The 26,113-nt window shown below is 42.7% G+C and overlaps 1 protein-coding gene across 2 annotated transcripts in view; it reads right to left on the bottom strand.

Moving 5' to 3' along the window:
- smap1 (small ArfGAP 1) overlaps positions 1-26,113 on the bottom strand; it is a 153,868-nt gene that overhangs the window by 75,939 nt on the left and 51,816 nt on the right. The window contains exons 5-6 of one of the 2 annotated variants that reach the window (XM_062995593.1): positions 23,294-23,365; positions 16,842-16,901 (exon numbers count right to left, since the gene is read on the bottom strand). In XM_062995593.1, coding sequence (XP_062851663.1) covers positions 16,842-16,901; positions 23,294-23,365 — 132 coding nt within the window. The remainder of the gene's footprint in view (positions 1-16,841; positions 16,902-23,293; positions 23,366-26,113) is intronic. The other variant, XM_062995594.1, reaches the window with a different exon arrangement.

Below are 26,113 nucleotides of genomic sequence, written 5' to 3' on the forward strand. Positions count from 1 at the left end.
ATTGACATCCCCATCTTCCAATTGTAGACACTTTGGACGACACGCTGTAAAGCGAGATGTGTCACGTGAACAACAGCTCGGACGTAAATGAAACCAAAAATGCTGCTAAATGTTCTGTGTGTAAAAGTTAAAATACTAACAGCAGTTTAGTATAAGTGTGATGTTGTAGGTTCTTTATTTATTCCTTTAGAATATTTGTTTCACAGTCTAAGCGTTGTTATTTAGATAGCTAGTTTAACCATGGTGCTTAGAGACATGTATTATTACTGCGTAGTTGTTTGAGAGGAGAAATGATGGTATCGGATTGGTATCGGTATCGGCAGATAATCAATTTGCAGTATTGGTACCGGACATGAATCGTATCGTGCCAGCCCTACTCATCACACACAATCACAATTCAGTCCTGATCACGCACGCCAAACCTTGTACAGACTGTACTTTACTGCTGCTTTGCACAGTCTGCAGGTTAAACTGGGTTTTCAGTCTTTAGTGTTCGTACAGCTTGAATAGAACTGATGTCCGTGTGCACGCTGGCACTCATATTGGCTGAATGCCAAAATGATCAGTTCTCCTTGGCATGCAGTGCAGACAGCAGTGAGATACTAGCAGCAGAGAGTGAAAAGAGGCGACTGCACTCGCTGTTCCTGCACCAGCTCGGAGAGGAAGCAGGCACAAATTATCCATCACGACTGCAAAATGATGTGTGAATGCACACACACAGTGTAAGTGGACTAAACAATAGGTACTATTAATTAGCTTTATTGTCCACCAAACATCTATATACACCGATCAGGCACAACATTAAAACCACCTCCTTGTTTCTACACTCACTGTCCATTTTATCAGCTCCACTTACCATATATGAGCACTTTGTAGTTCTACAATTACTGACTGTAGTCCATCTGTTTCTCTGCATACATTTTTAGCCTGCTTTCATGATGTTCTTCAATGGTCAGGACCCCCACAGAGTAGGTATTATTTGGGTGGTGGGTGATTCTCAAGACTGCAGTGACACTGACATGGTGGTGGTGTGTTAGTGCGTGTTGTGCTGGTATGAGTGAATAAGACACAGCACCTTTCCTGGACTGAGAATAATCCACCAACCAAAAATATCCAGCCAACAGCACCCCATGGGCAGCGTCCTGTGACCACTGATGAAGGTGTAGAAGATGACCAACTCAAACAGCAGCAATAGATGAGCGATCGTCTCTGACTTTACATCTACAAGGTGGACCAACTAGGTAGGAGTGTCTAACAGAGTAGTATTTAAAAACTCCAGCAGCGCTGCTGTGTCTGATCCACTCATACCAGCACAACACACACTAACACACCACCACCATGTCAGTGTCACTGCGGTGCTGAGAATGATCCACCACCTAAATAATACCTGCTCTGTGGGGGTCCTGACCATTGAAGAACAGCATGAAAGCAGGTTATAAAGGTTTGTAGAGAAATAGATGGACTAAAGTCAGTAATTGTAGAACTACAAAGTGCTTCTATATGGTAAGTGGAGCTGATAAAATGGACAGTCAGTGTAGAAACAAGGAGGTGGTTTTAATGTTATGGCTGATTGGTGTATACACAAGTACAGAACGTCCACACACATGCTGGCGCTCACGTACTGGCCGGACGCCTTAATTGTTGACTAAATGAGGTTATTTAGTAACACTCTGTTTATGGTACTGGACCACGTTATGCATTATTTTAAAAGTCTAAAGCATTAATGTGTTTATAATAAATGCGCTTCTATAATCTTGCCTATTTAAGGTTAACTGTTGACTAATTTGGGTCATTTAGTTGTTAAAAAGAATCTGAAAATCTCTCTCTCTCTCTCTCTCCTCTCTCCTTCTCTCCCTCTCTCCCTCTCTCTCTCTCTCTCTCTCTCTCTCTCTCAGTTCCACACATGGATGTAACATGTAGCACTTGTCCATGTTAGCAACATTGTACAATCATGCTGCAAAGTTAATCTAGATGATTTTATATACTAAACAAACACAATTCAGAAACAAGTCCTGATAACACATGTTAAAATTTTCAATCCCTTGTGTTTGTACAGCACAAACAGACGTCTGTAAACACGCTGGTGCTCACGTACTGGCTGAATGACTTTAACTGTTGACTAAATAAGGTTATTTAGCGGTTAAATAAAACATTAGCATGCTACAGTGATCGTACTTCCATTTATTAAAGCTAAAAAAACAAATTGACAATTCAGTTAATTTTCTACTTTCATTTGCCACAACAAGAGATTAATGTGAATTTTATGATATAATGGGACACTAAAGGCACACACACACATCTGGGGAGTGATTCAGTCTGCTCTCATAGACAGTAGTCGTTAATATACACTATATTGCCAAAAGTATTCACTCACCCATCCAAATCATTGAATTCAGGTGTTCCAATCACTCCCATGGCCACATGTGTATAAAACCAAGCACCTAGGCATGCAGACTGCTTCTACAAACATTAGTGAAAGAATGGGTCGCTCTCAGGAGCTCAGTGAATTCCAGCGTGGTACCGTGATAGGATGCCACCTGTGCAACAATTCCAGTCGTGAAATTTCCCTCGCTACTAAATATTCCACAGTCGACTGTGAGTGGTATTATAACCAAGTGGAAGCGATTGAGAACGACAGCAACTCAGTCAAAAAGTGTTAGGCTAAGTAAAATGACAGAGAGGGGTCAGCGGATGCTGAGGTGCATAGTGCGCAGAGGTTGCCAACTTTCTGCAGAGTCCATCGCTACAGACCTCCAAACTTCATGTGGCCTTCAGATTAGCTCAAGAACAGTGTGTAGCAGCTGCATCCAAGCCTTACATCACCAAGCGCAATGCAAAGCGTCGGATGCAGTGGTGTAAAGCACGCCGCCACTGGACTCTCGAGCAGTGGAGGCGTGATCTCTGGAGTGACGGATCACGCTTCTCCGTCTGGCGATTCGATGGACGAGTCTGGGTTTGGCGGTTGCCAGGAGAACGGTACTTGTCTGACTGCATTGTGCCAAGTGTAAAGTTTGATGGAGGGGGGATTATGGTGTGGGCTTGTTTTTCAGGAGTTGGGCTCGGCCCCTTAGTTCCAGTGAAAGGTTCCTTAGTTCCAGTGAATGCTTTGTGGGAACAGTTTGGGGATGGCCCCGTCCTGTTCCAACATGAGTGCGCACCAGTGCACAAAGCACAAGGTCCATAAAGACATGGATGAGCGAGTTTGGTGTGGAAGAACTTGACTGGCCTGCACAGAGTCCTGACCTCAACCCGATAGAACATCTTTGGGATGAATTAGAGCGGAGACTGTGAGCCAGGCCTTCTCGTCCAACATCAGTGTCTGACCTCACAAATGCGCTTCTGGAAGAAAGTCAAAAATTCCCATGAACACACTCCTAAAGCTTGTGGAAAGCCTTCCCAGAAGAGTTGAAGCTGTTATAGCTGCAACGTGTGGGCTGACATCATATTAAACCCTATGGATTAAGAAGGGGACGTCACTCAAGTTCATATGCATGTGAAGGCAGACGAGCGAATACTTTTGGCAATATAGTGTAATTCATGAATCTTTTATTTTAAGACACCTAAAATACATAACGTTTCCACACACCTCAGCTAAAAACTCCACACGTATCCTCATCAGTACTGTTTCTGTTTGCTCTAGTAAAAAACACACACATACTTTCACTGCCGTCCTCCTCTCTCTTTTCCTGATGCTGCTATGTTGAGTGAAATCACCCGTTCAGCACTGCGCCCAGCACACACAACAGCAGCTGCATTTTAATCAGTTCACTCGCTGACCTCAGGTCAGTAAAACACACTGCATTTACCCGGTCCACAGTCTGAGGTCAGGTAGGGGCATTACTGTAACAACACGCGTGTAAATGCACACATGAACACATGACCGAGCACACACGCAAGGTGATGGAGGAGGCTATGAATGTCATCGTAAGGCTCTGCACTTAGAAAAATGAACAATTTAAGGAGACTAAATCTGACTGACCAACAACTGCGAGAATGAATACATCACTGCATCTACTAGAACTAGAATTTATTAGACCTTCCATAAGAGAGTTCTGTCATTTTAACTCAACAGGTGAACTAGTTTGCACTCAAATCCTTAAAATCATAAAATCGGGGGCAGTGGGGTCTCAGTTAATGGAGCTCTAGACATTTAATAATCCCAGCACTGACAAAAAGCCACTGCTGGGCCACAGAGCAGGATTCTTAACCTTCTTGGCTTCAAGCGTGTGTGTGCAGACCTGTGTGCTGGCCGAGACATGCAAACAAACAAACAAGAAATATAATATAATGTACTGTATAAATAATTTAATATAATGTGTGTAATTTTAAATTATGTAAGAAATAAGAAGAATTCCTTTCAGTTAAGAATATATATATATATAAGGGCTGTCGAAGTTAACGCGATAATAACGCATTAACGCGATCTCAATTTAACGCGATTTAAAAAAATAGTGCCGTTAACGCAAATTCTACTTCATGTTCAGACTTGACTGGTAGAACCAACGTTTTAATGTCGGACTTGCCACCGTTGTTCATTTGCGGTTTGTTAAAATAATATAACTGAGCATTGTAGGGATGCACTTGCATAATAAAGAAATAAATACACGGTATATTCACAAGTTGTCGGGAGCAAAGCACTTTATTAACTTAATCTGTTACGGCACTGAATACCGGAGTCAAGCACGCTAGTAAACGTCCATCAAACCATTGCCACGATACAAGCACAGAAAAGTCTGTTACAATAACTACGCCTAATCCCACCTAAAGCACCGCTGATCTACAATGTTTGCTGATGGAGAAATTCTAACCTACAATTTGACATATACACAAAGTCAAGGGTCTCTGCTGGATAGTATTACTGCCTAGTATGTTAGTGAATAAAACTCCCTTACAGTTTTCTCTTGTCCCAGCAGTTTTTAACATAAGTACATTTAGCATAAAATGTGTTCACCATTTTAATGGTAACATTTCACTTAAAAAACCTTGTTTTCTATAACATTTACAGATTTTATTTAATGCGATTAATCGCGATTAACTATATGAAATTCTGAGATTAATCGCGATTAAAAATTTTTATCGTTTGACAGTCCTAATATATATATATACTGGTGCTGGTCATAAAATTAGAATATCATGAAAAAGTTGATTTATTTCAGTAATTCCATTCAAAAAGTGAAACTTGTATATTATATTCATTCATTACACACAGACTGATATATTTCAAACGTTTATTTCTTTTAATGTTGATGATTATAACTGACAACTAATGAAAACCCCAAATTCAGTATCTCAGAAAATTAGAATATTACTTAAGACCAATACAAAAAAAGGATTTTTAGAAATGTTGGCCAACTGAAAAGTATGAACATGAAAAGTATGAGCATGTACAGCACTCAATACTTAGTTGGGGCTCCTTTTGCCTGGATTACTGCAGCAATGCGGCGTGGCATGGAGTCCATCAGTCTGTGGCACTGCTCAGGTGTTATGAGAGCCCAGGTTGCTCTGATAGTGGCCTTCAGCTCTTCTGAATTGTTGGGTCTGGCGTATCGCATCTTCCTCTTCACAATACCCCATAGATTTTCTATGGGGTTAAGGTCAGGCGAGTTTGCTGGCTAATTAAGAACAGGGACACCATGGTCCTTAAACCAGGTACTGGTAGCTTTGGCACTGTGTGCAGGTGCCAAGTCCTGTTGGAAAATGAAATCTGCATCTCCATAAAGTTGGTCAGCAGCAGGAAGCATGAAGTGCTCTAAAACTTCCTGGTAGACGGCTGTGTTGACCTTGGACCTCAGAAAACACAGTGGACCAACACCAGCAGATGACATGGCACTCCAAACCATCACTGACTGTGGAAACTTTACACTGGACCTCAAGCAACGTGGATTCTGTGCCTCTCCTCTCTTCCTCCAGACTCTGGGACCTTGATTTCCAAAGGTAATGCAAAATTTACTTTCATCAGAGAACATAACTTTGGACCACTCAGCAGTCCTTTTTGTCTTTAGCCCAGGCGAGACGCTTCTGACGCTGTCTCTTGTTCAAGAGAATGCGACAGCTGAAACCCATGTCTTGCATACGTCTGTGCGTGGTGGTTCTTGAAGCACTGACTGCAGCTGCAGTCCACTCTTTGTGAATCTCCCCAACATTTTTGAATAGGTTTTGTTTCACAATCCTCTCCAGGGTGCGGTTATCCCTATTGCTTGTACACTTTTTTCTACCACATCTTTTCCTTCCCTTCACCTCTCTATTAATGTGCTTGGACACAGAGCTCTGTGAACAGCCAGCCTCTTTAGCAATGACCTTTTGTGTCTTGCCCTCTTTGCGCAAGGTGTCAATGGTCGTCTTTTGGACAACTGTCAAGTCAGCAGTCTTCCCCATGATTGTGTAGCCTACAGAACTAGACTGAGAGACCATTTAAAGGCCTTTGCAGGTGTTTTGAGTTAATTAGCTGATTAGAGTGTGGCACCAGGTGTCTTCAATATTGTACCTTGACACAATATTCAAATTTTCTGAGATACTGAATTTGGGGTTTTCATTAGTTGTCAGTTATAATCATCAACATTAAAAGAAATAAACATTTGAAATATATCAGTCTGTGTGTAATGAATGAATATAATATACAGGTTTCACTTTTTGAATGGAATTACTGAAATAAATCAACTTTTTCATGATATTCTAATTTTATGACCAGCACCAGTATATATATATATATATACAGTGTATCACAAAAGTGAGTACACCCCTCACATTTCTGCAAATATTTTATTATATCTTTTCATGGGACAACTCTATAGAAATAAAACTTGGATATAACTTAGAGTAGTCAGTGTACAGCTTGTATAGCAGTGTAGATTTACTGTCTTCTGAAAATAACTCAACACACAGCCATTAATGTCTAAATAGCTGGCAACATAAGTGAGTACACCCCACAGTGAACATGTCCAAATTGTGCCCAAAGTGTCAATATTTTGTGTGACCACCATTATTATCCAGCACTGCCTTAACCCTCCTGGGCATGGAATTTACCAGAGCTGCACAGGTTGCTACTGGAATCCTCTTCCACTCCTCCATGATGACATCACGGAGCTGGTGGATGTTAGACACCTTGAACTCCTCCACCGTCCACTTGAGGATGCGCCACAGGTGCTCAATTGGGTTTAGTCCATCACCTTTACCTTCAGCTTCCTCAGCAAGGCAGTTGTCATCTTGGAGGTTGTGTTTGGGGTCGTTATCCTGTTGGAAAACTGCCATGAGGCCCAGTTTTCGAAGGGAGGGGATCATGCTCTGTTTCAGAATGTCACAGTACATGTTGGAATTCATGTTTCCCTCAATGAACTGCAGCTCCCCAGTGCCAGCAACACTCATGCAGCCCAAGACCATGATGCTACCACCACCATGCTTGACTGTAGGCAAGATACAGTTGTCTTGGTACTTCTCACCAGGGCGCCGCCACACATACTGGACACCATCTGAGCCAAACAAGTTTATCTTGGTCTCGTCAGACCACAGGGCATTCCAGTAATCCATGTTCTTGGACTGCTTGTTTTCAGCAAACTGTTTGCTGGCTTTCTTGTGCGTCAGCTTCCTTCTGGGATGACGACCATGCAGACCGAGTTGATGCAGTGTGCGGCGTATGGTCTGAGCACTGACAGGCTGACCTCCCACGTTTTCAACCTCTGCAGCAATGCTGGCAGCACTCATGTGTCTATTTTTTAAAGCCAACCTCTGGATATGACGCCGAACACATGGACTCAACTTTTTTGGTCGACCCTGGCGAAGCCTGTTCCGAGTGGAACCTGTCCTGGAAAACCGCTGTATGACCTTGGCCACCATGCTGTAGCTCAGTTTCAGGGTGTTAGCAATCTTCTTATAGCCCAGGCCATCTTTGTGGAGAGCAACAATTCTATTTCTCACATCCTCAGAGAGTTCTTTGCCATGAGGTGCCATGTTGAATATCCAGTGGCCAGTATGAGAGAATTGTACCCAAAACACCAAATTTAACAGCCCTGCTCCCCATTTACACCTGGGACCTTGACACATGACACCAGGGAGGGACAACGACACATTTGGGCACAATTTGGACATGTTCACTGTGGGGTGTACTCACTTATGTTGCCAGCTATTTAGACATTAATGGCTGTGTGTTGAGTTATTTTCAGAAGACAGTAAATCTACACTGCTATACAAGCTGTACACTGACTACTCTAAGTTATATCCAAGTTTCATGTCTATAGTGTTGTCCCATGAAAAGATATAATGAAATATTGGCAGAAATGTGAGGGGTGTACTCACTTTTGTGATACACTGTATATATATATACAGTGTATCACAAAAGTGAGTACACCCCTCACATTTCTGCAGATATTTAAGTATATCTTTTCATGGGACAACACTGACAAAATGACACTTTCACACAATGAAAAGTAGTCTGTGTGCAGCTTATATAACAGTGTAAATTTATTCTTCCCTCAAAATAACTCAATATACAGCCATTAATGTCTAAACCACCGGCAACAAAAGTGAGTACACCCCTAAGAGACTACACCCCTAAATGTCCAAATTGAGCACTGCTTGTCATTTTCCCTCCAAAATGTCATGTGATTTGTTAGTGTTACTAGGTCTCAGGTGTGCATAGGGAGCAGGTGTGTTCAATTTAGTAGTACAGCTCTCACACTCTCTCATACTGGTCACTGAAAGTTCCAATATGGCACCTCATGGCAAAGAACTCTCTGAGGATCTTAAAAGACGAATTGTTGCGCTACATGAAGATGGCCAAGGCTACAAGAAGATTGCCAACACCCTGAAACTGAGCTGCAGCACAGTGGCCAAGATCATCCAGCGTTTTAAAAGAGCAGGGTCCACTCAGAACAGACCTCGCGTTGGTCGTCCAAAGAAGCTGAGTGCACGTGCTCAGCGTCACATCCAACTGCTGTCTTTGAAAGATAGGCGCAGGAGTGCTGTCAGCATTGCTGCAGAGATTGAAAAGGTGGGGGGTCAGCCTGTCAGTGCTCAGACCATACGCCGCACACTACATCAAATTGGTCTGCATGGCTGTCACCCCAGAAGGAAGCCTCTTCTGAAGTCTCTACACAAGAATGCCCGCAAACAGTTTGCTGAAGACATGTCAACAAAGGACATGGATTACTGGAACCATGTCCTATGGTCTGATGAGACCAAGATTAATTTGTTTGGTTCAGATGGTCTCAAGCATGTGTGGTGGCAATCAGGTGAGGAGTACAAAGATAAGTGTGTCATGCCTACAGTCAAGCATGGTGGTGGGAATGCCATGGTCTGGGGCTGCATGAGTGCAGCAGGTGTTGGGGAGTTACATTTCATTGAGGGACACATGAACTCCAATATGTACTGTGAAATACTGAAGCAGAGCATGATCCCCTCCTTCCGGAAACTGGGTCGCAGGGCAGTGTTCCAGCATGATAATGACCCCAAACCCACCTCTAAGACGACCACTGCTTTATTGAAGAGGCTGAGGGTAAAGGTGATGGACTGGCCAAGCATGTCTCCAGACCTAAACCCAATAGAACATCTTTGGGGCATCCTCAAGCGGAAGGTGGAGGAGCGCAAAGTCTCGAATATCCGCCAGCTCCGTGATGTCGTCATGGAGGAGTGGAAAAGCATTCCAGTGGCAACCTGTGAAGCTCTGGTAAACTCCATGCCCAGGAGAGTTAAGGCAGTTCTGGGAAATAATGGTGGCCACACAAAATATTGACACTTCAGGAACTTTCACTAAGGGGTGTACTCACTTTTGTTGCCGGTGGTTTAGACATTAATGGCTGTATATTGAGTTATTTTGAGGGAAGAATAAATTTACACTGTTATATAAGCTGCACACAGACTACTTTTCATTGTGTGAAAGTGTCATTTTGTCAGTGTTGTCCCATGAAAAGATATACTTAAATATCTGCAGAAATGTGAGGGGTGTACTCACTTTTGTGATACACTGTATATATATATATATATAAAATCACACACACACATTTGCATTTTCTGCATTTAGCAGACGCTTTTATCCATCTATCCATCTCACTAACTGCCCTACACACACTCATACATATACAGGGGTTGGACAAAATAACTGAAACACCTGTCATTTTAGTGTGGTAGGTTTCATGGCTAAATTGGACCAGTCTGGTGGCCAATCTTCATTAATTGCACATTGCACCAGTAAGAGCAGAGTGTGAAGGTTCAATTAGCAGGGTAAGAGCACAGTTTTGCTCAAAATATTGCAATGCACACAACATTATGGGTGACATACCAGAGTTCAAAAGAGGACAAATTGTTGGTGCACGTCTTGCTGGCGCATCTGTGACCAAGACAGCAAGTCTTTGTGATGTATCAAGAGCCACGGTATCCAGGGTAATGTCAGCATACCACCAAGAAGGACAAACCACTTGTCAATGGTGCAAGGAGCGCAAATCTTGGGCTGTGGACAATGTGAAACATGTATTGTTCTCTGATGAGTCCACCTTTACTGTTTTCCCCACATCCGGGAGAGTTACGGTGTGGAGAAGCCCCAAAAAAGCGTACCACCCAGACTGTTGCATGCCCAGAGTGAAGCATGGGGGTGGATCAGTGATGGTTTGGGCTGCCATATCATGGTATTCCCTTGGCCCAATACTTGTGCTAGATGGGCGCGTCACTGCCAAGGACTACCAAACCATTCTGGAGGACCATGTGCATCCAATGGCGGTGCCGTGTATCAGGATGACAATGCACCAATACACACAGCAAGACTGGTGAAAGATTGGTTTGATGAACATGAAAGTGAAGTTGAACATCTCCCATGGCCTGCACAGTCACCAGATCTAAATGTTATTAAGCCACTTTGGGGTGTTTTGGAGAAGCGAGTCAGGAAACGTTTTCCTCCACCAGCATCACGTAGTGACCTGGCCACTATCCTGCAAGAAGAATGGCTTAAAATCCCTCTGACCACTGTGCAGGACTTGTATATGTCATTTCCAAGACGAATTGACGCTGTATTGGCCGCAAAAGGAGGCCCTACACCATACTAATAAATTATTGTGGTCTAAAACCAGGTGTTTCAGTTATTTTGTCCAACCCCTGTATGTACTGTATATACATACACACACACACTCACACACAGTGGGTGGGATATATTAGGCAGCAAGTGAACATTCTATCCTCAAAGTCTCCAAAACTGCAGCTCTTGTGGGGTGTTCCCGGTCTGCAGTGGTCAGTATCTATCAAAAGTGGTCCAAGGAAGGAACAGTGGTAAACCGGCGACAGGGTCACGGGCGGCCAAGGCTCATCGATGCACGTGGAGAGCGAAGGCTGGCCTGTGTGGTCCGATCCAACAGACGAGCTACTGTAGCTCAGACTGCTGAAGAAGTTAATGCTGGTTCTGATAGAAAGGTGTCAGAATACATGCCTCAACGGGTCAGGGCTGTTTTGGCAGCAAAAAGGAGACCAACACAAAATTAGGAAAGTGGTCATAATGTTATTGCTTAATCAGTGTGGATGGATGGATGGATGGATAGAGAGATAGATAGAGAGATAGATACTGTAGATACACACAAACTATTACAAAATGGAATTATTTAATACATAAGATAAAATAATTACTGAAAATATAACGGAAAGCAGAAACGAGCTCTGTTCATGATACTGAACCTTGTTATAAAAGCCTTAATGTGTTTATAATAAATGCGCTTCTATAATCTTGCCTATTTAAGGTTAACTGTTGACTAATTTGGGTTATTTAGCTGTTAAAAACAATCAGAACATTCGCATCACATAATAGGTGTTCTCTCTCTCTCTCTCTCTCTCTCTCTCTCTCTCTCTCTCTCCGATTCCTAGAAAGTAATTTGAGTAAAAGCTGGGTCTAGTTCAGGAGCTGTTGAACATGACTGTAGAAGAGTGTAGATGATTGTATGAAATATGACTGATGGTTGTGTATATACATCGAGCTCTCTGTAATTGTCCCCAAGATGCTCATTTTCAAACATGGACATCCAGCACTTTTCCATGCTAGCGTCATTGTACAATCATGCTGCAAAGCTAATCTGGATCATTTTATATACTTAACAAACACAAACACAATTCAAAAACAAATCCTGATAACACATGTTAAAATTTTTAGTCCTGTGTGTTTGGACAGCACGAATATACGTCCATGAACACGCTGGTGCTCACGTACTGGCTGAATGACTTTAACTGTTGACTAAATAACACACACACACACACACGGAAAGTGATTCAGTCTGCTTTCATACACCGTGGATGGCAGTTTATTTAGGCTAGCACTAATTTAGAAAAAGAGCATTCCAAGGTCAGACTGAACACCAGTTTGTTTGTTTATTAGAATTTTAACGTCATGTTTTACACTTTACCGTTCCTGTCATGACTGTAACCAGTTACTCATTACACAAGGTTCATCAGTTCACAAGGTTATATCGAACACAATCTTAGACAGTTTAGTGTCTCCAGTTTACCTCACTTGCACGTCTTTGGACTGTGGGAGGAAACCGGAGCACCCGGAGGAAACCCACGCGGACACAGGGAGAACATGCAAACTCCACACAGAAAGGACCTGGACTGCTCCACCTAGGGATCGAACCCAGGACCTTCTTGCTGTGAGGCGACAGTGCTACCCACTTAGCCACCGTGCCGCCCCCACTGAACACCAGTAAAGTCAGGGTACATTAAATGTAATCATTTCTGGTACAATCATTTACCATGAATGTACCATGCCGCCCCGACTTCCAATGCACGTCAAACTTTGCATTGCTGACAGGAGGCGAAAAATCGTTGCCGGTCTAAACGGAGGGTTACAGTACGAACGCAACCGCTGACTGTGTAGGAGCTGATTGCTACCCCAAGTGAGAGGGGGCGGTTATTAAGTGTTATTAAGTGACCTCGTCTATGCTTTTAAGGACTTAATGACATGCATTGCGTTCACATCCTAGCTTGAGCTCAGCGTACATTAAACTGGTGTGATATTTCATACACATTAGAAGCACATTTCCACTGTCTCGCTCCACTGTCGACTGATCGTGTCATGTAAAGAAGTGAAGAGAGGCGAGAGAGAGCAGCTTTTACTAATGCACCATCTGCCTGCTTTGATGAAATACACCCGAAATAATACAGATCTGAGCTGCTGAGCCTGTTTTAGCCTATTAAACTGTTGCCAGCAGGACTCTTGGTTGAATTAGACTTGAATTAAGGTGCAAACTGTCTCAACACAATTTTCTCTTTAATAGCAACCTGTTCTAGGTCGATGTGCTTGCTTTAAAAAAAAAAAAAAAAATGAATGTGCAGTGCTGGTGTACTGTTAAAACCTCACGCAATTTAACTAAAACCTCGAACACAGCAATTTATTTATTTATTAGGATTTTAACGTCATGTTTTACATTCATGACAGGAACGGTAGTTACTCATTACACAAGATTCATCAGTTCACAAGTTTATATCAAACACAGTCATGGACAATTTAGTGTCTCCAGTTCTTGCTGTGATGCGACAGTGCTACCCACTTAGCCACTGAAAACCTTTTGGATAAGGTGAAAAGTTGATTGCAGGCCAACATCAATGTGGATTGACTAAATGACCCATGCTGCCTAGTAAGGTACCTTAAATTTGAGAGGTATTTTGACTGAATAACGGGGGAGCATCTGATGCTGCCTTAGCGGTGGAGGCAATCCCAGCATTCAGTGCGGCACAACTTTTCTCACAAAAATATTACAAATATGGCGGACGAATTCGGAACAACGAGTTCTTTTCAAACGTAAATAAATTCTCATTGATTTTTAATTTGTATAATTTCGGGCTAATCAGCGACAATTTAACCATTATTGGTACATGGAGGAGGATGTTAGTTGACAAGCTAGCGTGTTGTACCACCTCATCCCATTGGTTTGAATGGCATGAGGCTAACTGTGTTAGCTTATGCCTAGTTCACACTACACGATTTTTGCCTTGATTTTTGCTCGCTGACTGGTCGGAGCTAGATTTGCCGGATCAGGAGCAACTCAGCGTTCACTCGGCGATCGGCGACCCGAAGCGAGATGTCTAGCTTGTCAAATATCTGGATCTGAGTTGCCCGACTGGCAATGCGTGCTATGTCGAACAGCCAATGAGGAAACGCAGTGGAGGAGTTGTAAAAAGGTGGGACAGGGGCATAATATAGTTTATATCAGAATACATCGGCATACACACAAGTTTTACAGTATTTCTGACCTGATCGTTCTCTACAAAACATAACACCAACGTTGCATTGCAAAAATATTTATTAACCTCCAACTCACTATAGAACAATCCATGCTGTTCATGTAGCCAAATCCACTCAGATTCATTTATTTTTTCACCTTGATTTTACGCTGCACATCAGCGCACAAACTTTGATCGCTCACTACTTGTTGACGTGCATTTTTGGACGTGGTATCATTAAACCTTTCGTCACTTTTCACGTGTGTTTTCAAGACAAAACATAGTTTTGGAGACCAGAGAAGCTCGCCTGTGATTCCAGTTGGTGATAGATGGTGTAGTGTGAAACCTTCTATCGCCGATCTGTCGTGTAGTGTGAAAGCCACACCGACTTGAAAGACTCCCGATTACAAGAGATCCCGTTGTGTAGTGTGAACTGTACAGCGACCTGCCGGCTTGGAAAGTCGTGTAGTGTGAACTTGCCATTAGTGAGTGAAAACTGATGGAATCACTGTAATCACTGTCTAAGTAGCGCATCCGAATAACCTGACTTAAAAGTCGATGTCTAAGTAAGCAGTAGACAGCAATGTAGTTCACTAGGTTTTCGAACACACCCTATATGTTTGACTGAAATAGGTATTTAACAAATATGGCAGAGTGTGGTAGTTTCCCCCCTTACTTCAGCAACACACACAGCGACCAGGAGTCGAAACAACAAGAGCGAGCAAGCAAGCAGAGTTTCACCTGTCCACAATCGATCGCACACCATTTATCATGCAAATGTCAACGGCACGGCATCCCAGACAGCATCTCGGATCGGCCTTCTGCATCTCACCGCCTGGATAAATGCCTCGGTGCCAAGAGGTCGGCTGGCGTGAAAGTTATTCCTTGGCGCTGGATGCTGAAATATGAGTCCACGTTATGCTCTGTGAAGTCCCTGGTGAAACGCCTTGCAACTGGCAATCATGTGCATTTCAGAAGCAGAGAAGAAGTCAATAATGTGGGTTCCAGACGACATACAGTCCACAGTGAAAAGACAAACGGACTCCTGGGTAATTCGGAATGCCCAGAAAAATCTTGAATTCATTTTATGCAGCATCTCATTGGGGCAAAGCACCAGACATTTAGAGATTTTAGAGCATGAGAACTGGGTCAGACAAACTGTCTACATCAAACAAGAAAGTCCCATGTGAATCAATGTCTGGTCAAAAGTATGTGGACGCCTCTCCTAATTACTGACTTATAAGTGTATAAAATAGTGTATAAAATTGTATAAAACACACTAAATGCTTCAAACTTTGTGAAAACATGAAAAGGACAGTCTCACCCTGTTCCAGCAGGACTGTGCCCCCTGTGCACAAAGCCAGTGGCCTGCACAGAGTCCTGACCTCAACCCCATTGAAAACCTTTGGGATAAGGCAAATAGTTGATTGCAGGCCAGGCCTTTTTGTCCAACATCGAAGAGGCTTGACCGAATGAGCCAAAATGAACAATTTTAGGAGTATTTTTACCACCTATTAGATTTGACATTCAAACAATATATGGCTACATTCCAGTATACACCGATCAGCCATAACATTAAAACCACCTCCTTGTTTCTACACTCACTGTCCATTTTATCAGCTCCACTTACCATATAGAAGCACTTTGTAGTTCTACAATTACTGACTGTAGTCCATGTGTTTCTCTACATACTTGTTTAACCTGCTTTCACCCTGTTCAGCAATGGTCAGGACCCCTGACCATTTGTAGATGTAAAGTCAGAGATGATTGCTCAACTATTGCTGCTGTTTGAGTTGGTCATCTTCTAGACCTTTATCAGTGGTCACAGGCTGCTGCCCATGGGGCACTGTTGGCTGGATATTTTTGGTTGGTGTACTATTCTCAGTCCAGCAGTGACAGTGAGGTGTTTAAAAACTCCATCAGCACTGCTGTGTCTGATCCACTCACACCAGCACAACACACACTAACACACCACCACCATGTCAGTGTCACTGCAGTGCTGAGAATGATCCACCACCTAAATAATACCTGCTCTGTGGTGTTCCTGGGAGAGTCCTGACCATTGAAGAACAGAGTGAAAGGGGGTTAACAAAGCATGCAGAGAAATAGATGGACTACAGTCAGTAATTGTATAACTACAAATTGCTCCTATATGGTAAGTGGAGCTGATAAAATGGACAGTGAGTGTAAAAACAAGGTGGTTTTAATGTTATGGCTGATACAATATATGGCTACATCCCAATCCACACACATAATAGTCAGCAAAATGACTACTTTACATTTTCGGCATTTAGCAAATGCCTTTATCCAAAGCGACTTACAGTAGTGTGACGGCATACAGTCTGAGCAATTGAGGCCAACCGCAGCAACCTGGCAGTGATGGGGCTTGAACCAGCAAACTTCTGATTACTAGTCCGATATCTTAACCCCTAGGCTACGACTGCCCTCACGAAGTACTGCCTCATGTTTACTATTTAGACTTTCTATTTAGTGAGTAGATTCGATTTAGCTTTGTCCCATCCCATATATTAAGATACAGGGCACTCTGGAATACTAGCAAATAGGATCGTTTTGATTGGCTAGTGGATTTCTTGTGCTTTTGCTGTCATTCAAGCAACAACGGGACACGACAGAATAAATCTTAATTCATACTGAATTACCTTGTCAAATGCTGTGGGTTTGTTCCCTTTATCCGTTTCCTCTTCTCTCTTTTTCTCCCTCTGTCAGAATGAGGAAAGATAAAAGTGTGTTAGCTGCATATAGGTCTAGTTTAGAGCGCACGCACACACACACACACACACACACACACAAGTACATGCACACAAACAATAATTCCAACACACACTATCAGGTAAAAAAACGATGCAGCTTTATAGGTGTCTGTAGGGAATAAAGGACTAAAGCAGATAAAGTCCAAACTCATTTCAGACTAAATTAAACCCCATTAAGCTTTAGGAGTCCTCAAAACTTTTGAATGTTTTTTTTAATGATCATTAAAGTCCTGCTCCACTGGGAAATTGAACGGCCACACAAATCCAGCACAGACAAAGTTATTATGAGTAACAGTAGGCTTATAAAGAGCCGGCATTGTCTACAAGCTACACCCCCACCCTCAACAGTACTATATGTTCAGTAAGGGGTTTACACACGTGTTCACACTGAGTGTTCCATTTTACATTTAATTCTATAGGAAGGAGACGCTTTCAAGATTCAAATAAAAAAAGTTAAACCATGTTTTAAAATGCAGCTTTTAAGGTCACATCAAATGTTTTGCTATTTGCCAGCCAATCGGGACACAGCTTGTGACGCTAAGTCTGTTTGTTTGGTTTTTATAACGTCTTGTTTACTCTGGTGAGTTAATTTCAAGACAGGACCGGTTTTTCATATTAATGTGACGCTAAGAAAGTAAATCACAATGCAGCTGATGCTAAGTGTTAGCAAATACAGAGGAACCTCAATTTACCAGACCTCCTTTTAACAGATTTCGGATTTACCAGACAAAATCTGTAAATGTCCGGTCTTATTGTTTAAAATTCCCATATCAGTCTAGCAAGTGTAGCCTAGTGGTTAAGGAACTGGGCTATTAATCGAAAGGTCACCGGTTCAAGCCCCACCACTGCCAGGTTGCCACTGTTGGGCCCTTAAGCAAGGCCCTTAAATCGCTTTGGATAAAAGCGTTTGCTAAATGCTGAAAATGTAAATATCAAAACCAGTAGTTCAGTAATTGTCCGCTAGCCAGCGCATGTCTCTCTGTTTACATAAGTGATAGACTATGTTTTGCCAGGAGGTTCGCTTAGTTCTCTGCTTTTTATCAGTGCTTTATGCTTAACTTTTGCAAGTTCTAGTGCTTAGTTATGGCTTTAAAAGACAAGGGTAGTGGTAAGCGACATAGGGTGCGCCTAGGTATTGCTGAAAAGTTAGAACTTAGGAAAGTGGAAAGATGTGTTTCTCCCCAGTAGTACAGTACACCAATTTTAATGTTTATTTACAGGTTTTACATAACATATTTATGTCTCTTTGCAGGCGCCATCAATCAGCCAGCAGAGGTTGTAATTGCACCAGTTTTGAGGAACCCTGGTCCGGCTTACCAACCCTGAGAACAACAACCAACTGTTGTTCATGTGGCCGCCCAGCCCAGCCGGATGGCAGAGCTGGGATTCAATACAATGTATTCGAAATCCCAGCTCTGGTGTGCTAGTGTATTTTACCGCTGCGCCACCTGAGCAGCCGTTCATACATATTTAATAAGTTTCAAATATGCAGATAATGGAAGCACATGCCAGCAGTTTTATCTTTTTTTTTCCATTGTATTTTCATCAATTGTTGTATCATGTTCAGGGTTCTGGCAGGTAAACCGAATAACACTGAGAAAACACGGCAGGAACACCCTGTTCAGGGCAGCAATCCATCTCAGTGCTTCAGCTATCTTACCCCCCTCAGACAAAGTCAATCATGTCTATGTTTTAAATCTGGCTAAAACAAACACGACTGGCCAGGACTGGTTTGAGAGCTGGCATGAAGAAGGCTACTGTGAAAAAAAGATAAGGGATTAAAACAAAGGCCAGGCACTGCAGTACACGTCTGTTTCAGTTACTTGGAGTTCTTTCTGGGCACTTTGATTACTACATTTCCCTCATGCATGCTAACAGAGCTGTGCTATCGATCTCCTTCAGTACCAGCTCTCACGTTCCCTGACCTCAACCTCAATCCAGCCATGGGACTTATTACACACATTACAGAGCAGAGCCACAGATAATAACCATGTTGATCGTTACTTTATTCGTTTAGTGCTTTAATTACTTTCCGATGTGCTCTGTTCCTTTACAAAATAGAACTAATCGACAATAGAATTTCATCCTAAACAAAGAGGGAAATCTACTTCTGAGAACCAATGTCGATTTCCCCCGTACCTGAATCCACTGCCAATGAAAGAACACCAAACATTTCCAAAAAAAGATAAATGGAAAGATAATTGTGCCTTTCCTTTTACCAGCCACTTGCAAACTCCTTTCAGTCATGCAATTTCTGCTTTTCATTTCATAGAAGATTAAAGACTTCAATGTAAAATTCTCTCATAACTACAAGCTCCGACTCTCATCTGCCTCACTAGAGTAACATCAATATAAATGCAGCAGCTATTGCAGTAAGGACAATTGATGCAGAAAATGAGTTAAAATGTTTTATCTGCACCTTTTAGTAAGATAAAATTATATAGGTCATCACAGCGGATCTGGTCCGAATACAAAAATTATTATTATTATTTTTTTTAATGCCAGATGCCCTTCCTGACATGACCCTCCTTCTTTTATCTGGCCTGGGGAGCGGCATTGAGAAACCTCTCAACCTCTCTCTTTGCACTGACAAAACCCTCTCCCAGTGGCAGGGCTGGTTCAATCACCCCCTCAGACACTAGCCATGTTAAGGCAGGTCAGGTTCAACTGGAAACACTAGGCGCAAGGCGGGAATGCCCTGGACAGGACTTAAGCCAGGGTTGTCCAAACTGTGGCCTGCGGGCCATTTGCGGCTCGTTACCATTTTTAAAATGGCTCGCAAGGTATTTTAAAAATAAAATTAACATTGGCCCGCTATTTAAAAAAATTATAATAATAATTTGTTTAAACTCTGGGTGTCACTATTGCATAAAACACATCTAAAACACTTCCCATCTTCTTTCCCCCGATAAGCCATAACATTAAATCCACCTCCTTGTTTCTACACTCACTGTCCATTTTATCAGCTCCACTTACCATATAGAAGCACTTTGTAGCTCTACAATTACTGACTGTAGTCCATTTGTTTCTCTACATATCTTTTTAGCCTGCTTTCACCCTGTTCTTCAATGGCCAAGACTCTCCTAGGATCACCACAGAGCAGGTATCATTCAGGTGGTGGATCATTCTCAGCACTGCATTGACACTGACATGGTGGTGGTGAGTTGGGTGTGTGTTGTGCTGGTATGAGTGGATCAGACACAGCAACGCTGCTTGAGTTTTTAAATACCATGTCCACTCACTGTCCACTCTATTAGACACTCCTACCTAGTTGGTCCACCTTGTAGATGTAAAGTCAGAGACGATCGCTCATATATTGCTGCTGTTCGAGTTGGTCATCTTCTAGACCTTCATCAGTGGTCACAGAATGCTGCCCACGGGGCGCTGTAGGCTGGATATATTTTTGGTTGGTGGACTATTCTCAGTCCAGCAGTGACGGTGAGGTGTTTAAACTTCATCAGCGCTTCTGTGTCTGATCCACTCATACCACAACAACACACACTAACACACCACCATCGTGTCAGTGTCACTGCAGTGCTGAGAATGATCCACCACCCAAATAATACCTGGTCCTGACCATTGAAGAACAGGGTGAAAGGGGGATAACAAAGCATGAAGAGAAAAAGATGGACTACAGTCAGTAATTGTAGAACTACAAAGTACTCCTATATGGTAAGTGGAGCTGATAAAATGGACAGTGAGTGTAGAAACAAGGAGGTGGTTTTAATGTTATGGCTGATCGGTCAGTGGCGGCTGCTGGTCTTTCAAAGAGAGGAAGCTCATTGTCGGCTTACATCATAAAACTTGTCAATTTATTTATATATAAATTCTGCCCTCCGTTCCTTTTCAAGAAAATGGCCTGTGATCCTAAGTAGGCGTCTTTTCCAGGGACTTGACCAGTGTCCTGAAACAAATACTATGAGTGTGTTTTGTTTACGCAATGAACAATGGAAATGGTCAAGTAATTTCACCAAGCAAATACCAAGAAATGGGTTGCAGCAGTTTGTCTTTCGACTTCACTCGCAAAATACGCGATGGGACTGAAGCTCCCAGTGATTAAGTGAAGGTGTAGATCTCAAAATAGCTGTCAATCAAAACGGGATTCAGCCTTTCGACTGATCCTCCAATCATCTTGCAGAAGCTCCGCGTCCAGACCCGCCCACAGCTCCATTCACCCCCAGAGACGCTCAGTGTCCGGGGGCGGGACAAAATCGTGGCATTTATTCAATGACCGGTGAGTTTCGAAGCAATGAAAAAAAATGTTCCATGCAGATAAGTAGCTGATTCTGAACAAACTCGTCTTCGAGATGAACGCGTTGTAACACATTTGTAGTCAATGAAATGTTAACACAGCTGTACATATTTGACCATTTAATTTTTTGACATTCTAGGGGAAGCTGAGCTTCCCTTGCAGTCTTAGAGATATCGCCACTGATATACAGTATATATACAGTGTATCACAAAAGTGAGTACACCCCTCACATTTCTGCAGATATTTAAGTATATCTTTTCATGGGACAACACTGACAAAATGACACTTTGACAATGAAAAGTAGTCTGTGTGCAGCTTATATAACAGTGTAAATTTATTCTTCCCTCAAAATAACTCAATATACAGCCATTAATGTCTAAACCACCGGCAACAAAAGTGAGTACACCCCTAAGAGACTACACCCCTAAATGTCCAAATTGAGCATTTTCCCTCCAAAATGTCAAGTGACTCGCTAGTGTTACTAGGTCTCAGGTGTGCATAGGGAGCAGGTGTGTTCAATTTAGTAGTACAGCTCTCACACTCTCTCATACTGGTCACTGAAAGTTCCAACATGGCACCTCATGGCAAAGAACTCTCTGAGGATCTTAAAAGATGAATTGTTGCGCTACATGAAGATGGCCAAGGCTACAAGAAGATTGCCAACACCCTGAAACTGAGCTGCAGCACAGTGGCCAAGATCATCCAGCGTTTTAAAAGAGCAGGGTCCACTCAGAACAGACCTCGCGTTGGTCATCCAAAGAAGCTGAGTGCACGTGCTCAGCGTCACATCCAACTGCTGTCTTTGAAAGATAGGCGCAGGAGTGCTGTCAGCATTGCTGCAGAGATTGAAAAGGTGGGGGGTCAGCCTGTCAGTGCTCAGACCATACGCCGCACACTACATCAAATTGGTCTGCATGGCTGTCACCCCAGAAGGAAGCCTCTTCTGAAGTCTCTACACAAGAAAGCCCGCAAACAGTTTGCTGAAGACATGTCAACAAAGGACATGGATTACTGGAACCATGTCCTATGGTCTGATGAGACCAAGATTAATTTGTTTGGTTCAGATGGTCTCAAGCATGTGTGGCGGCAATCAGGTGAGGAGTACAAAGATAAGTGTGTCATGCCTACAGTCAAGCATGGTGGTGGGAATGCCATGGTCTGGGGCTGCATGAGTGCAGCAGGTGTTGGGGAGTTACATTTCATTGAGGGACACATGAACTCTAATATGTACTGTGAAATACTGAAGCAGAGCATGATCCCCTCCCTCCGGAAACTGGGTCGCAGGGCAGTGTTCCAGCATGATAATGACCCCAAACACACCTCTAAGACGACCACTGCTTTATTGAAGAGGCTGAGGGTAAAGGCGATGAACTGGCCAAGCATGTCTCCAGACCTAAACCCAATAGAACATCTTTGGGGCATCCTCAAACGGAAGGTGGAGGAGCGCAAAGTCTCGAATATCCGCCAGCTCCGTGATGTCGTCATGGAGGAGTGGAAAAGCATTCCAGTGGCAACCTGTGAAGCTCTGGTAAACTCCATGCCCAGGAGAGTTAAGGCAGTTCTGGGAAATAATGGTGGCCACACAAAATATTGACACTTCAGGAACTTTCACTAAGGGGTGTACTCACTTTTGTTGCCGGTGGTTTAGACATTAATGGCTGTATATTGAGTTATTTTGAGGGAAGAATAAATTTACACTGTTATATAAGCTGCACACAGACTACTTTTCATTGTGTCGAAGTGTCATTTTGTCAGTGTTGTCCCATGAAAATATATACTTAAATATCTGCAGAAATGTGAGGGGTGTACTCACTTTTGTGATACACTGTATATACGGCTTGAAGTTAAAGGACCTGCTGGTAATGTGCTGATACCAGATACAACAGAACACCTGATGGAGTCTAGGCGGATCAGAGCTGTTTTGACAACATACTAGACAGGTGGTCCTAATGTTTAGGCTCATCGGTGTACATGGACTTCAGTTATTCATATAAAAATGACATGACTGTGGGTTTTTCATGCATTTTCATGCAGACACGACACAGAACAGAAGGCACAGCCAAGCACAGCACCCAGCACACTTCAGTACCTCCAGCTTGGTTTTCTCAGCTCCTTGTGAAGAGGGAGAAGATGCAGAGGGCAAAGCGGCATCAGAAGACTTCTGCAGAGAGCCAAAGAGACGAGGGGTAGAGATATGAAGACAAGAAAAGAGCAGAGATTGGTAGGGAGAGGGAGGGGATAACTGCAATTAAGTTAAACGCCCAGCTAGCAGAGAAATAAACTAGACATCTATATAAAAAGCCTTTACAATGTAAAGCTCTTCTTCCCTGGAGCAAGGAACAAAATCCAGCTTTCCAGTCAGTGGATCATGTCCATTATATAATTGTAATCTGGCACAGACAGCAGCTGCCGGATACGAATGCCAGCTAGCCAGCCAGCCTCTCCGCCTCAGCCTGTGTGCTCGAGGTTCTCCTGTAGAAAAGATAGATGTCTTTTCCTTTCACAGAGTCCCACAAAGGGTCTTTTTCACTGCACTGAGGAACGAGTAGAGACAGAAAAGAGCCAGGGATTTTACTGTAGCTCCATGTGGTCACCCAGGTGACCGGACAAGCGAGACTGAAAAGAGCAGAAAAGCAACTGCACAGGGAGCTATAATTGCACAAAAAAAGAGAAAGAACCATCTAAAAGGGTTTTTTATGCTCTACGCATTTTGAATGACTAGGAGTAAGTCAGGGCAAGTGGACTGGAGTTTTAATCTTAGATAGAAAGTTGCCAGGTCCAGCAAAAATATCCAGCCCAAAATTTGTCTAAAAGCCACCCTTCAGAAGCTGAAAGTAACCCAGAATCTAAGGTGGCATATACACTGATCAGCCATAACATTAAAACCACCAATCAGCTCCACTTACCATATAGAAGCACTTTGTAGTTCTACAATTACTGACTGTAGTCCATTTGTTTCTCTGCATGCTTTGTTAGCCCCCTTTCACCCCATTCTTCAATGGTCAGGACCCCCACAGGACCACTACAGAGCAGGTATTATTTGGGTGGTGGATCATTCTCAGCACTGCAGTGACACTGACATGGTGGTGGTGTGTTAGTGTGTGTTGTGCTGGTATGAGTGGATAAGACACAGCAGCACTGCTGGAGTTTTAAAACACCTCACTGTCACTGCTGGACTGAGAACAGTCCACCAAACATCCAGCCAACAGCACCCCGTAGGCAGCGTCATGTGACCACCGATGAAGGTCTAGAAGATGACCGACTCAAACAGCAGCAATAGATGAGCGATCGTCTCTGACTTTACGTCTACAAGGTGGACCAACTAGGTAGGAGTGTCTAATAGAGTGGACAGTGAGTGGACATGGTATTTAAAAACTCCAGCAGCATTTCTGTGTCTGATCCACTCATACCAGCACAACACACACTAACACACCACCACCATGTCAGTGCCACTGCAGTGCTGAGAATGATCCACCACCTAAATAATACCTGCTCTGTGGTGGTCCTGGGAGAGTCCTGGCCATTGAAGAACAGCATGAAAGGGGGGTAACAAAGCATGTAGAGAAATAGATAGACTACAGTCAGTAATTGTAGAACTACAAGGTGCTTCTATATGGTTAGTGGGGCTGATAAAATGGACAGTGAGTGTAGATGTTATGTTATGGTTGATCACTGTATACATATATGCGTGTACAGTACAATTAAATTCTTTTTGCATATCACAGCTTGTTTTGACGCTGGGGTAAGAGCGCAGGGTCAGCCATTGTACGCCCCGCCCTGGAACAGACAGGACCACTGAGTGGAGGATATTTCCCCTCACAAGATATGAATGCACATCATTGCTTAATATTTGCCTAGACACATACCTAGACACCTAGTCTACTTTTAAATTCTTCTATTATGTCAATGCTAATAATCTGCTAAGCTTTTGTAATATATGTAAAGAATATCCTTGTAAATATAGTCTGAAGACAATCATGGCCGTTACACTGACAGACCTGAAACTGACCGAGTTTCATAATTCATTGGCAGAAGTAAAAAAGCCAAGGAAAAAAAGAAGGGAAAATAAGTTCCGCAGGGACAGTGAGGGACAGAAAGAAAGATGACCCTTCCTTTTTTCTTCAACTGAGAAGTGGAACTGTCAGCAGCACGGGTCCACAGAGACCGAGTCAAACAAGCAGCTCCATTATGGCGCTGGTTAGTATGTAACTGTCCAGACTGGGCTGTTACCTGCTGATGGATCCAGTTCGATATCCACTCTTACTAGGTTAGCACCAGCGCAACACTACACCAGAGATGTTCACAAGTCACAAAATACGAGTCCGAGTCAAGTCACGAGTCAATATAATATACACAAAACATATATTGTAAATGCAGCGTATAAATAAACAAATAATCTGTAATTTCAGATAAAAACAACAACAACAGATTAGCGACTGTATTTTGCAGTTTTACTTAGTGCCTTTACTTTCCTAGGTACCAGGTAAAAGCTTAAACTGATATGTTTTGTTTTCATTACAAAACAAAAGCGTGCAATAAATCAGACACAGCGACCAACATCCAAAACACAGCAAAAAATCCATAACCACTGCTTACCTTAGCTTATGTTCTTCCAGATGCTATTAAATTTATAACCGTGTGTCCCATTAAAAATATAATCCGTTAGTTGGTAAATGTGCTTATAATTAAAAACCTTTAAACTTTTCCCGGTTGTGAAGTAAAACACGAACTCGTTAGAAAGCCGATCAAGTGTTTCATTGACACATCATCTGTGTGATGTTGCAAACTAAATAAATGCAAATAACAGCATTTCTTACTAAAAATTACAACCAGAAGGTCTGATTGGTTCAGAAAGCGGTTCTTTAATCATTAGCGCCAATTCTGTAGGAGCGTTTCATTCACACCAGTT

Source organism: Trichomycterus rosablanca, chromosome 5 (genome assembly GCF_030014385.1).
Source record: "Trichomycterus rosablanca isolate fTriRos1 chromosome 5, fTriRos1.hap1, whole genome shotgun sequence".
NCBI lineage: Eukaryota > Metazoa > Chordata > Actinopteri > Siluriformes > Trichomycteridae > Trichomycterus > Trichomycterus rosablanca.